The sequence below is a fragment of the Molossus molossus genome, unplaced genomic scaffold, assembly GCF_014108415.1.
Source record: "Molossus molossus isolate mMolMol1 unplaced genomic scaffold, mMolMol1.p scaffold_m16_p_21, whole genome shotgun sequence".
Taxonomy (NCBI): Eukaryota; Metazoa; Chordata; class Mammalia; order Chiroptera; family Molossidae; genus Molossus; species Molossus molossus.
In genome coordinates, this window is record NW_023425357.1 from 9,659,340 (window position 1) to 9,673,004 (window position 13,665).

Sequence of the window (13,665 nt, forward strand, 5' to 3'; positions counted from 1 at the left end):
GCAGAGGTCACAAAGGGGGTGGTGAGCACCTACCATGCAGCAAAGAGCCACAAGCTCCCACAGGAGCTGATTCCTGAGCAGCAGCTAGAAGTGACCACAGGCCAGTTAGCTGTAGGGGTGGGGCTGTCCTGACAGACCCTACCTGGCAAAGGACTGACCATGTGGCTCCTCGGCCTCTTGAAGCAAATCCCACACTCCCACCCCACCAAGGGCTGCAGGCGGGACAGCCTGCGGGGCCCGTCCTACCCCTACCGTGCACAGGGGCCCACAGCGCAGAACCAGGACCTGCGCAGGTGTCTGCTGCCCCAGATGCCCATGGGGTGACTGGAGCAGGTGCTAGGGGCGAGGTTCACGCTTTCCTGAGCCCCTTGCCTAAATCAGGACACAGCAGCCGATGACTCAAGAGCCACTACAGACACCAGGCCACTGGGGACTGACCCCTGGGTATGTGCAGGAGCTGAGTGGGTCTGGGGCTCCTGGTCAGTGACACTGATTCTTGTGGTCTTTGCACTGCCTCTACCCACCGTGTCAGCCTCCCACGTGGGAAAGAATGGGTGCAAAGGTCTTTCCCCGTGGCTGGTTCTCCTGTTTTCTGAAGGGTGAAGCTCCAATTTCCCAGAAATGCCCAGTCCTCCGGCTGTACCCTTAGCATGTCTTGCCAACGGGAAGCAGGATGCCCAGTGGGCTCCAGGACACTACTTGTGCCCCGGGTACACTGCCCTCAGAATGTCCAGTTCAACACGGACAGGTTGGTGTCTGCTTCTCCTTGAGCCCTAGGTGACTGGGCAGAGGAGAGACCTCTGAACCCAGCACCATACTGTCACCCTGAGAACCTGGACCAGAAGCTAAAGAATATTTGGGGGTTGCTTCCCTCTGAAGTAAGGCGAGAATAAAGTGGACTGGACGTGAGAGAGCTGTGTTAGACACGAGAATGTGGACACGCACAGGAGGGGCAGCCTCCTGGTTCCTTTGGGGGACCACTGCCACGTGGCCCAGGGATGTCCAGAGCCAGAGCTGCCTGGCCCCTGCCTTCACCCATCCCTGTGCCCAGAACCCCCACCAGGATGAGCACAAGCAGAGAACAGGCAAAAAGTGAACCCAGCTCTGGTTTATTAGAAAAGGTGTGGACAGAGTTGCACCGACAGGAGTCACCCCCCCCTCTGCCCGCCCCCCTCCAGGGTTGTAGTGCCTCTCAGGGCGCAGCTTCAAGTGGCTGGGACAGTAGGGTCTCTGGAACCCTGGCTGCTCCCACCCAGCTCCCTGATAGATTTATTGCACTTAAGAAAAAGAAAGCTCTGATCCTCTGCCCCCATCTCCCCCCACCCACCCGGACCTCACCCTGTCTGGGGCTGCTCTACAAAGTTCAACCACCACCATAAGTCACCACCCCCACACCACGCCTCCTGCCTTGTTCTGCACCTAGGCCATGGGGTTGGGGGGCATCCCTCCACCACCCAGGACTCCTGCCCTCCACAGGGCAAGCCTGGCCCAACAAGCCCCTCCAGAAGTCAGCCGGCTTTGGGGCTGATGACCTTGGAGACTCCTCCTCCCCATCCTCCTCCCTCCAGTCTCAGGCTTCGGATGCTGGACATATAAATAGAAGTGCTCAAGTCAGGATGGGGAGGGCCACTCCCTGTAGCTCCTGCACCCCGTGTAGTGTTGCTGTGGGGGGTGGAGGTCCCCAGGAAGGCCCCCACACCCCTGGCGTCCCAGGCCTCAGGAAGGCTGGGGGTGAGAGTGAGCAGGTTCTCATGGCTCTGGCCTCAGCTCATTTGAAGACCGACCGGAAAAAAAGGAACTTGGAGAGAAGAGATTGGGGGGTGCCTGTCAGAGCCAGGGCCTCTATCACTGGCTCCCCAGGCCCCTGGCCCTCATCTCACCTAAAGTGTCACAGTGTCTCCTGCCCAGATTCCTGACTGGCTTCCAGAAGCAGCTCCTCGAGCTCCTTCTCATTCTTGGAGCAGCTCAGCTCTGCATGGGGGGATAGGTGGGCTGCCCGTCAGGGAGGGGGATGGCAGCCCTCCCCCCGCCAGCACTGCCCAAGCCAGGCCCTCAGGGCAGCACAGGGCCAGGGAACCACTGAGATCATCAGACTCCAGTCTACACACATACATGTCCCACCCCCGGGACAGCTCCCAGGATCCAAGAGAAGCAAGGTGGGGACCGAAGGCCTGTCCCGACAAGGGCCATTTTAGGGAAACCTGAGGCCCACTACCGGGCAGGGCCCCACCGCCCCTGGCCCCGTTGCCCTGCCCCAGAGCTCCTCTCACCATGCTCCAGCCCACAGCTGCCCGCCTTGGCCTCAGGCCCCGGGGGGGGCTCTGGGGGCAGCGCGAGGGCAAACTCAGGCTTCAGGCCATTGGGCAGCGCTGGCCCTGCGGGAGGCGGCTCTGGCTGAGGCTGAGGCTCCGATGACCCTGGGTCCCGAGTGCTGAGGGCCTCCGCTGATGGCAGGGCAGGCGAGGTGGAGGGGGAAGACAAGGCAGGAGGGGCGGGGGCACAAGGAGAGGGCGGCGCAGGGAGCTCCGCGCTCTCAGGTGGGCTCTCCACCCGAGTCACCACGAACACTTTGTGGCCTCGGCCCGGGCTGGACACGGAAATGCGCTGCTCAGTGGGGGAGGAAGGGCTGCCTGGGGGGCTCCTGTCCCCAGAGCCCAGGGAGTCCGTGGGGGGCACCGGGGTGGGGCAGGGGACTGCAGCCCTCTCCCCATCCTCTTCCTCCCCCTCCTCCCCCTCGGAGTCTGAGTCTGAGTCTGAGTCCAGGCCGGGCCCAGGTGCCGGGTCCCCATTCTCCTGAGCCTGGGCAGCAGGCTCGTCCCCAGGCTCGTCAGGCTGGGGCTCGGTGACCATGATCTCTGGCATGGAGGCAGACAGCTGCAGCCGCTGCCCCTCCTCCTCCCGCTCCCGCGCCAGAACGAAGTTGCGCTTGCAGCCGTTCTGGATCTCGGCGAGCAGCGCCTTCTGCGTCTCTATGAAGCTCTTCACCTGTGGGCAGAGCAGGCCTGGCTAGGGCTCTGAGTGGCCTGTCCCTGAAGCGGGTCCTGTGGTCACCGCAGGCCGGGCCCACCCCCGCCTGCCCACAACCAGCTGCAGGGGAGAGCCCGCTCACCGCCTCCTTCTTGGGCTCACGGTCAAGGTCCAGGCGCAGCAGGGAGTGGTTCACCTTGAGGGCCAACGACAGTGCCATGAGCCCGCCCGTCTTGATCTCGTTCTCCCGGAGGTCCAGTCTCAGGAGGCGGGGGCTCTCGGCGATGAACTCCGCCACAGCCACCGCGCCTGGGAGGGGGACCGCAGGGGCTGGCCACGGGCCCACGCCCAGCTGGCCACCCCCCGGCCCGGCCCCCTTCACCTGCCCGCACCCTACCCTCGCAGGTGAGCTTGGTGGAGGCCAGGCCGAGGCGCAGCACACTGCGGTTGCCGATGAGGCCGTTCTTGAGGTTGCGCACGCCCTCGTTCCCAACGGGGTTGTGGCCCAGGTTCAGTGTCTCCAGGCTCTGTGTGTGCGGCTGCAGGGGAGGCACGTGACAGGGGGAAGAGGCCTGAAGGCCAGTCGGGAAAGAAGCAAACCCGTGCGTCCCGGGCAGTGCAGCTGGGCTGGGTGTCAGCACATTCCTGCTTAAGGCCACGTTCCCCGTGGACCTAGAAGTCTCCCTGGTGCCAGCTGCCTTGTCCACTCCCCACGCCCTCTGCTCCTGCCAGCAACCAGAGGACTCTGGCAGAGGCCTGGCCACGGGGAACTCTCCACCTGGGTTTGAGCCTTTGTACCCCGTGGGCTTGCTTTAAATTCTAAGTAATAAAAAGGTTTAAGACATACTGAAGGCTTCTAGAAATACTAACTTACTACGCAAAACATTTTCACCTTGTGCAAAAGGTCTGTGCTAGGCTATGGCGCTGGATGTAAAAAACAGCGATGGAAGGGCCTCTCTCCTCAGGGAAAAGATGGTGCAGGAGCTAAGGAAGGGCCGTCGGGGCTGAGAGGAGAGCTGAACTGTGCCTGAGGTCGCACGGTGGACAAGGCTGAGAGCCATGCCAAGAGCTGGGGTGGGGACCCTCCCGGCCGCACTCACCAGCGTCATGCCCAGGAAAGCCATGCCTGTGTGTGTGAGCTGGTTGTTCCACAGCACCAGGGTCACCAGCCCCTTCCGCTGCTCCTTGAGGCCCTCACAGATGTAGGCCAGACCTGGGGGAGGCCCATGGGTAAGTCCCGTCTGTGGTCTGCGCTTCCCCCGGGGAAAAGGAATGTAGGACCCTCGGGGGCTCCACTCTCCCCTTGGTCTGTCCAGCCCCATAGGCTGCGGCCCTGCGACCTCCTGCTGTGACACCCCTGCCTTAGTGGGCACACACAGCTCCCTGACCCCTGAGCCAGGAACATTCTTCCCTCTCTGCCTAGATCTCTGCTCAACTATCACCCTCTCCCCAAACAGCCGGCCAGCCAGCTCAGCCCACCACCACTGCTTTATTTTTCTCCAGAGCACATCCCACCACCGACAGAGTCAATACTCCACTAGTTTATCTTGGCTGTGTCTTTCCCGAGGGTAGAGGTCTCACATCTGGGAGCCCGGAGGCCACAGGCCTGGCATGGAGTAGGTATCAGTAAATGTGGTGTCTGGGCCTGGCACCCGGGGGAAGGCACTGGCCTCACGTCCTACTCTGCCTGGTCCCCTCCACTTCACACTAAGGCCAGGACTCTGTCCAATAGTGAACCAGGCTACAGCCACCCTCCCCTAGGAGGAAACCGAATTCCTCCTGCTGATACTTCTCTTCCCCTCCACCTCTGGCTCACTGGGGTTTCCCCCAACACCCAACCAGCTCTTTCCTACTTCAGGGCCTGCGCATCTGCTGCCCTCTGCCTGGATTTTTCCCAGGGTTTTAAGCCAGTGGGTTCTGTTCTCAGCCTCCACATCGCCACCTAGAGGTCCCCTCACTGCACCTTAAAGAGCCTGCGGTTGACTTTTTATCCTAACAACCTCGTTTCCTTCAGGGCACTTCTCCTAAATTGTAATTACTTTAATTACTTGTTCAATATCTCACCTCATCCTGCAGGTCTCCACTGAGCTGTCCCCTCCTCCAGGACACCCTCCCTGACCCCCTGGACTGGGGGGTAACCCTCTGGAGTCCCGCAGCCCAGCCCTGCCCAGTCTGATTCTCACTGCCTGGGGGTGGTCTGTGTTCCCTACTGGGCTGTGAGCCCCATGAGCAGAGCAGAGCACCATGGAGCACCTGGCTGGGCACAGCGGGTGCTGGGTGACCAGAATAGGGGTGGGTGAGCTTCATGCACACCTGAGTCCAGCACGTGGTTGTTCCGGAGGTCCAGGATCTGAAGGGAGCAGTTGAACTTGAGCAGGTTGCCCAGCTGGGCCGAGTCCTGCAGGCCGTTGAGCTTGTTGTCGGCCAGGTACAGCTCCCGAAGGTTCATGTTCATCTTCAGGGCCGTGGCTGGGGAGAGGAGGGCTCCTGACTGGCCAGGCCCAAAAAACCCCAGCCAACAGCAACCCCCAAAGTGGGCTGCACTTCACCACCCAGCGTCCCGGCCTGGGGCTCACCGAGCAGCATGAGGGGCCGCCCCGACAGGCTGGCGTTCTCCAGGTGCAGCACCGCAAGGCTGCTGCGGATACGGAGGGCGCGGGCCACGAAGGGTGCCGAGTGGTCCAGCAGGGGTGTGTTTCGGGCGTCCAGGTACTGCAGGCAGCTGGTCTGTTGGGGCAGGAGCAGGGCTGGGTCAGGCCGGCCCCAGCCCTCCCTGCCCTGGAGGACCTCCCACCCCAAGCCCCAGAGAACAGGGCCATGAGGTTTTAGAGCTGAGGAAACTGGCTGGTGCTGGAAGGCCTGGCCTGGGGTCCCCATGAGTGAGCTGGGGCTGGTGACAGCTGAAATCCCTGATTCCCGTGAGTACCAGGGGGGTGGTGACCACGAATGCCTCCAAAGGGATACAGTGAGGGCAGTAAGGGTAAGTGGAGGAGAGAGGAGAGGAGGAGACGGGCCAGGGTGGGCCGGGGGCAGGGCACCTCTTAGTACCACTTTCTCGAGGGGCCTGGAAATGGGGGCTTGACACACCTAAAGGGCTGGGTGCCTGAAAAAGCACCTGGACCCCTCGGTGCCTGAGCTCCCCCCAGCCTGGAGAGGTTGCAGGAGGAGGCGCCCACCTTGCGCATCATGTGGGCAGCGGCCTGCCAGCCCCGGGTGCCGATGTGCTTGTTGAAGGAGATGTTGAGGTGGGTGGCGGACTCGTAGTACTCGATCATGTCAAACAGGGCCGAGGCACCCTGGGGCAGAGACAATGGGGCTCAACCTCAGGTCCAGCCTGCAGGGGAGGCCAGGAGGTAGCTGACTCCTGACACTGCTCTGGCACCTCTGGGTCACAGGAGCTGACCCTTCCCATATCCCGAAAATGCCAGTCTGCTTCCTCTTTCGTGCCCATAGGACCCATGTGCCATGAGCCGGACAGGCCTCTGGCCTCCCTGAACTGAGCCTCAGTTCTCCAGGATCCTTGTCCCTGGCTCTCCTGGCTCTCTAGGCCTGGGGCCCACAATCCTGGGTTCCTGGTGACCTCCAAGTCTGGGAGGTGAGGATACGTAGGACTAGTGGGGGAGGCTGCTTTCAGAAGTTTCTCAAACCTGCCCTGGCTGGGTGACTCGGCTGGAGCATCTTCCCATTACTGGAAGCTTGTGGGTTTGATTCCCAGTCAGGGCACATACCTTGCTTGTGGATTTGATCCCTGGTCAGGGTGCGTATGGGAGGCAACCGATCTATGTATCTCTCATATTGATGTTTCTCTCCCATCCCCCCTCTCCAAAAATTAAAAAAATAAGTTTCTCAGGTCCCTCCCCTGCAGACAATGTGATGAAGTGGGGGGATGGGACACTCCTGGACAGGCTCCAGATGGCCACAAGCCTCCCCTCAGGCTTGGCTCCCCAAGTCTCTCCCTTGCTTATAAAGCCCCTACCTTTGGGTGGGTCTGTGAGATCCCCCTCTGGGCTCTGCCCCGGAGTCCTAACATTCTTCCATCCATTCTGCTCACAGTGGATGTCTCCCTGTTCTGACCCTCAAGAGGCCCTGCCCAGCTTTTGTCCAAGGGGGGGGTCCCTCCTCTTGCAGTGCCCCAGCCCCCCCAAACCTCTAACGAGCCAGGGAGCTCAGGAAGCAGGTAAGGGTGGTGTCAGAAGCTGCTCACATCTTCGTCCAGGTTCGTCTGCTCCAGATCCACGACCTTGAACTGCAGCCTCTTGAAGACCTCTTCCAGGGCCTCGCAGGCCTTGTAGTCGAGCTTCTCACCTGGGAGGAGATGGCGCGCCGTGTGCGCGTGAGCTGGCCTCTGTGTGCGGTGGGCGCTGGGTGCAAGAGGGGGCTCCAGGCCACGGGATGGAGGAAGGGACCCTGCCCCCCGCACCTCTCTCAGGCCCAGCTCCTGCCCCAGCGAAACTTTTCTGGTAAGGACCCACTGACCCCAAGCAGGCCCAGGCCCACATTCTGCCCGCGGACCCACCTCCAGGGAAGCTCGGCCCTGCCCACTACCTAAGGGCTCCCGGCCGCTGTCCAGACAGACACACACCTTTCAGGTCCAGACAGTCAATACGGTGCCCGAGGTCCGTGAACTCCTGGTAAAGCAGAATGGGTGGTGGTTAAAGCGGGAAGCACCCGGAGGGGTCAGGCTGGACCCTGACAGTGGGCCGCTGGGGCTCCATCTGGCTCTGCTATTTCTGAGGTGAGGCAGTGTCCAGGGGTGGGGGTGGAGGGGTGCAGGTCCTCACCCACAGGACTCAGGGCCAGGCAGGCCTGGGCACAGCCCCTCTGCCCCAGCTGAATGGAGCGAGGCAGTGGGCCCTGGGTGTCTCTGGGGGAGCGTTTCAGGCAGAGGGAACAGCCAGTGCAAAGGCTGTGAGGCAGGCACTGAGGCCGGGAAAGCCGACAGTCAGGCCCACGCGGCCTGGGGTGAAGGCAGGGTACCAGGCCTGGCCCACAGTGAGCATTCAGCGAAGAGGAGTAAAGGCACTGGACAGAGGTCTTCCCGGCCCCCTCCCACGGGTGCCAGGCCCTGTTCTCTGGGCTCCACACATACCAACCCACAGGGCAGATGCTGTGATGAACCTGTGTGCAGACAAGAAGGTAAGGCCCACACTCCTGTCCACCACACTGAGTAACCATCCTTTTCTGGACCTGACAGGACCTTCTGGAATCCCCCATGGAAACCCCACCCCAGGTGCACAGGGATGGGCGGCCAACATGACTGCTCCCAACAGTGCTGTCTGAGGGAGCAACAGCCCTAGTAACCAGCAAGCTGGGAACATTCCGGAGGGCACTACAGTGCTTTACCAATTTGGCCAGGCTGGTGGACCACGGAGAAGGCACCTGCAGGTGATGGCTGGGGGTGGGTGCACGTCACAGGTAACATCCTCGTCATGTAAAGAGAGAGACCACCCACCCGGCTGGTGCGGCTCAGTGGCTGAGTGTCAACCCATGCACCAAGAGGTCGTTGGTTCAATTCCCGGTCAGGGCACATGCCCAGGCTGTGGGCCTGATCCCCAGCGGGGGGCCAATCAATGTTCTCTCTCATCGATGTTTCTATCTCTCTCTCCCTCTCCCTTCCTCTCTCTCTAAAATCAATAAAGAAAAATAAATTTAAAAAAAGAGAGAGATTATCCTCCTGTCTGCACCTCTGGATGGTGACCTGCCATCTTACAAATGCCCAGGACAGGCCAGAGGACAAAACCCCAAACTGCCAACAGCAAGGGACTCCTGGGGAATGGCACTTGGGCAAGAAGTGGATTTTGCTTTTTATGTCTGTAGTATATTGTACCTCAGTTGCAGTTTGGTCCCCGACCCTGGTCAGGGTCACGGGAGGCAACTAGTTGATGTGTCTCTCATATCGATGTTTCTCTCCCTCTCTCACTCTATCTGAAGATAAAAAATGGGAAAACATTCTCCTGTGAGGACTAAAAAATAAAGAATAAATATTGTATACATGGCTTTCCCCTGGGGAACAGAACTTCTCTGGGGAGTGACAGATACTTGAAATTCTTACTTTACACAATTCTCTCTACTGTTTAAATATTCATGAGGAGCCTGATTACTTTTACAGCTGAACAGAGGATTTCCAAGATGTGTGTATGTACATGCGCCCTTGGCTAGGTGAGCAGGCCCGGCGGCTGCTGGGAGGTGGGGGGAGCACAGCTTCACCCAGGGAGCCCCCCTTGCCCCTCCCCTGCTGGCATACCTGGAGCTGCCTGAGGAGCTTGGGGATCTGTCTGCAGTTCAGCTTCTGACAGGCCTGCTTGTACGCGCCGATGACCTCGTCCACAGTCACGTTCTGGGCTGTGGGCACAGAGGACCCCAGCCTGTGACTCCACATTCTGGGCCCCTTTCCCCTCTCGGCCTCCACTATAAAATGCCCCTTCCAACAACCCACCGAGCTCCGTCCTCCCGTCGAGGGCCCTTGCTGCCACTGCTGTCCTGGGGAGGTGCCCCTGGGTGCTCTCAAACCAAGTTACCCCACCCTCCACACTCCCCATGTCTCCTTGAGCAAGTTCACATAAACAATACACAATCAATATCACACAATGTTCTACTTGTCAGCTGTCTCCCCCACTAGACTAGGAGCCCCACAAGGGCAGGGCTGGGGCTGTCTTGGTCGCCACTGTTCCCCAACACAGGCCAGCCCAGGGTCAGGCCCAAGCAGGTGTTTGATGCTTTCGTTTTGTTTTCACAGATGAGAGAATAAATCTTTACTCCAGCCCTACGAAGAAGCTGAGCTCAAAGAGGTGAAGCATCTCGCCCAAGGTCACACAGCTGATAAGTGACAGAACCAGGTTTCAAACTCAGCTCCTCACTGCAATGCCATGGGGGCTCTGAGAATCCCCCCTCCTGAAACACCCTCAGCAGCCAAACCTTCCCCGACAGCTCCCAGGGCTGGGCAAAGGGGCCTTGTGCAGTCCAAGGCCCACCACTACAGGGGAGGGAGCCTGCCCTTTCTGGCTGCACAGATGTGCCGTTTCCAGACAGTTAATAAAAATGGAGCTAGCCGTGGCCGGTTTGGCTCAGCAGTAGAGGATCGGCAGTAGTGGACCAAAGAGTCGCAGGTCCAATTATGGTCAAGGGCACATACCTCAGTTTCGGTTCGTCCCCGGCCCTGGTCGGGGTCTTGCAGGAGGCAACCAGTTGATGTGTCTCTCTCATGTCGATGTTTCTCTCTCTCCCTTTCTCTTCCTCTCTCCCCCTCCCACTCTATCTGAAGACCAACAGACAAATATCCTTGGGTGAGGATTAAAAAAAAAAAATGAAGCTAAGCAGCAGTGGCCTTTGTGGCTTCTTTCACAGAGCAGAAGGATTTTGAGTTTGGGCCCCTTTATACAGTGCTGTGAAGTAACTGTCTGATGTACCATTCACCAGGTAGTGAGACATTTGTATTGATTTCCGTTTTTAGCTATTAGATCTTGGATTTTGCCCCAAGGTGACCAGGAAGACAGGAAGGAAAGGCTCTGAGTAGGGGAAGGGGGGGACCACGGACGACGACAGGGTGTAGAGTGCTCTTGGGGCCAGCAGAATGCAGAATGGAGTGGACAGGGAAGGGGGCGGGAAGGGGGCCTCTGGCAGCCCTCCTCAGCCTGCCCTCGCCCTGGCCTGGCCCTTGCGGGGCAGTAGGAGCCCCTGCAGATTCCAGGTAAGCAGCTCCAAGCGAATTCTCCCCCAGGCAATGCTCTTGCCAGGGGCCCTGCACCCCGATCTCATCAATCATTACCCTGTTTCCTAGGGCAGGAAGCCAAGGTCCAGGAAAGGAAAGCTGAATCCCCAGGGCCAGGCAGCTGGTGCAGGGCAGAGTGGAACACTTGTTCCAGAACTCTCTCGCCACTGTGCTGGGAGGGATGGGGAGGTTGGAACCATTGTCCTGGAGGTAAGAAGTCAAGAAAGACCCCAGCCTCCCCAGAGGTCCTCTGCCCCTCACTTCCTCCTTGGGTGGGGGAGCTGCAGGCCATGCGCCGCCTTCTGGGTGCCAGCTGTCCTCCTGCAGACGAGAGGGACTCTCTGCCATGTGCCTGGTGCCCCAGCTCTGGGGAAAACTGCAGCTGGCCCTGCCCAGAAGGCAGATGCCTCAAGGAGTCCAGCCAAGCAGGGTCCATGACTCTTGGGGGGGGGGGTCTATGAACTTGAGAGGGGAAATATTGCCTTATTATTTTCACTAACTGAACTGAATTAAAATTTAGCATTTCCTTCTTCTTTTTTTTTTAAATTTTTTTTCTTATCCTCACCCGAGGACACTTTTTCATTCTTTGTTCAGATAGAGCAGGAGGGAGAGAGAGAGAGAGAAACATCGATGTGAAAGGGACACATCAAGTGGCCGCCACCCGCACAACCAACCAGGGCCGGGGACAAACTGCAACCGAGGTACATGCCCTTAGCGGGAACCGAACCCAGGTCTCTCCGGACCGCAAGCCGACACTTTAACCGCTGAGCCAAACCGGCCAGGGCAGCATTTCCTTCTTTTAACACAGGCAAAAAGAGAGAAAAATAGTGTTTAGCAGACCCTGTGACTGTCATCAAGACACACGACAGATGTGTGTTACTGCAGCTTTAGAATGCTCGTCACTACTTTGGAACGGTGGTCATTGGAGCTGCTGCAGTCTCCTGTTATTTTGTGTCAATATGGAAGAGCATAAATGCCAGATCACAATTTTTATAAATTTAGCTAACTGTATTTTTTTTTTTTTTAATCCTCACCCGAGGATATTTTTCATTTTTTGTACAGATAGAGTGGGAGGGAGAGAGAGGAAGAGAGAGAGAGATAGAAACATCGACGTGAAGGGACACATCGAGTGGCTGCCACCCGCACGACCAACCAGGGCTGGGGACAAACTGCAACCAAAGTACATGCCCTTAGCGGGAACTGAACCCGGGTCTCTCCAGACCGCAGGCCGACGCTCTAACCGCTGAGCCAAACCGGCCAGGGCTAGCTAACTGTATTTTAACTGGTATCCTTTGCAATCCTATTTTACTCTTTGCCTTTAAAAATCATCACTCCAAGAAGGGGTCGACAGGCTTTAGTATCAGACAGCCAAAGGGAACAAACCTTCCCCTACATACACTGGCTTCCATACAAAGGCCCTGGGCTGGGTAGCCTGGTAAGGTCGTGTGAGGATGGAGTAGGAACTGCTAGTGGGATCATCACTAGCAGTTCTATACTGGGAACAAATGACGCCTAAGCAACTTCTCAAACTGCGATTGATCCTTGAGGTGTTCAGCTGGCCGCCTCCACACCACCCACAGCTGCCATCTGACCATCCCTTCAGTGGGGCACCTACTGGGATTGGGTAAAAGCACAGCTTCACACAAAGAGACCAAACCTGACCACCCATTTACAGAAGGGGAAACTGAGGACAGGGGGGTAGAAGGGTAGACATATTCAGAGAAGGGGATGGGTGCCCCCTGCTGACAAGAGGAAGTACATGTTGTCCCTTTCCTCAGATGCCTGAGGCACTTTGGAGGCGGGCGCAGTGCTGGGGAGACACCCAGGGAACAGAAGTGGGGCTCCGTCAGTGCACTGCAGCGCGGCTCAGCAGCCTGAGTGCACCCCGTCCTGCCTCGATTTTCCCAACAGCATCATGAGCTTACCCTGAGCATTGCCACATCATCGGTGGGGGTGCACAAGCGTCAGATGGCTCGGGAATGACCTTACAGTAATCACGAAGTATGTGTATTTCATTCATATATTAAGAAAAAGAACTACCATATAGCAAAACCAGCATTCCGCATGTTATCCTCTGGGAATGAGACAAAATATACTCAAATAAAAAAATGAGCCAGCCCAGCCAGTGTTGCTCAGTTGGCTGAACATGGTCCCATGCACCAAGAGGTCACCGGCTAGATTCCCAGTCAGGGCACATGCCCAGGTTGTGGGCTCGATCCCCAGTAGGGGGTGCGCAGGAGGCAGTCAATCGATGTTTCTCTCATCCATGTTTCAATTTCTCTCTCCCTTCCTCTTTCTAAAATCAATTAAAACTTATTTTAAAAATATGAATCAATTTAAGCCCTGGCCAGTTTGGCTCAGCGGTTAGAGTGTCGGCCAGCGGACCAGAGTCGCGGGTTTGATTCCGGTCAAGGGCACGTACCTCGGTTGCGGTTCGTTCCCAGCCCTGGTTAGGGTCATGCGGGAGGAAACCAGTTGATATGTCCCTCTTATGCCGATGTTTCTCTCTCTCTTTCCCTCCCTCCTACTCTGAAGATAAATACAAAAATATCCTCAAATGAGGATTAAAAATATATATATATATATATATATATATATATATATATATATAGCACTCACGCTGTGCCAGGCACCATCCAAGGACTATGTAAGCTGGTGCGGTGAGGAGCAGCTCAGGCGGCCCCTGTACACACTTGTTCATCTGTGATGTGATGAAGTGATCACGGGAAAACACTGGGAAGGTCTGATGTCGGGGACTGAAATGCAAGGGAACGAAGCCCTGAGGCGACAGGCAGGGCTGAGAGGCCAGGCGGAGCCCAGGGCCAGGCTGCAAAGGGCAGGGTGCTGCGTGGTGATGCAGCGTGGTGATGCAGTGGTCCCCCAGCCCTGGCCTGAGCTCTCCCCCCCTCCCATACTGCAGCCTCAGATGGGCCTCTCAAGCCCACACCCGGACGGGGTCTTGTAAAGCAGCTAAGAATACAGGCTGTGGA

General features: G+C 58.0%; 1 protein-coding gene across 3 annotated transcripts in view; it reads right to left on the reverse strand.

Annotated features, from left to right (window-relative positions):
• Positions 1–1,089: 1,089 nt before the first annotated feature.
• The window catches only part of PPP1R37 (protein phosphatase 1 regulatory subunit 37), a 50,678-nt gene continuing 38,102 nt past the window's right edge, over positions 1,090–13,665 (reverse strand). For all 3 annotated transcript variants that reach the window (XM_036275240.1, XM_036275239.1, XM_036275241.1), the window contains exons 3-14: positions 9,212–9,309; positions 7,550–7,595; positions 7,172–7,272; positions 6,144–6,263; positions 5,544–5,694; positions 5,281–5,436; positions 4,068–4,180; positions 3,365–3,506; positions 3,110–3,276; positions 2,271–2,985; positions 1,881–1,971; positions 1,090–1,798 (exon numbers count right to left, since the gene is read on the reverse strand). In XM_036275240.1, the coding sequence (XP_036131133.1) occupies positions 1,889–1,971; positions 2,271–2,985; positions 3,110–3,276; positions 3,365–3,506; positions 4,068–4,180; positions 5,281–5,436; positions 5,544–5,694; positions 6,144–6,263; positions 7,172–7,272; positions 7,550–7,595; positions 9,212–9,309 (1,892 nt within the window). In that variant the 3' untranslated portion in view covers positions 1,090–1,798; positions 1,881–1,888. The remainder of the gene's footprint in view (positions 1,799–1,880; positions 1,972–2,270; positions 2,986–3,109; positions 3,277–3,364; positions 3,507–4,067; positions 4,181–5,280; positions 5,437–5,543; positions 5,695–6,143; positions 6,264–7,171; positions 7,273–7,549; positions 7,596–9,211; positions 9,310–13,665) is intronic.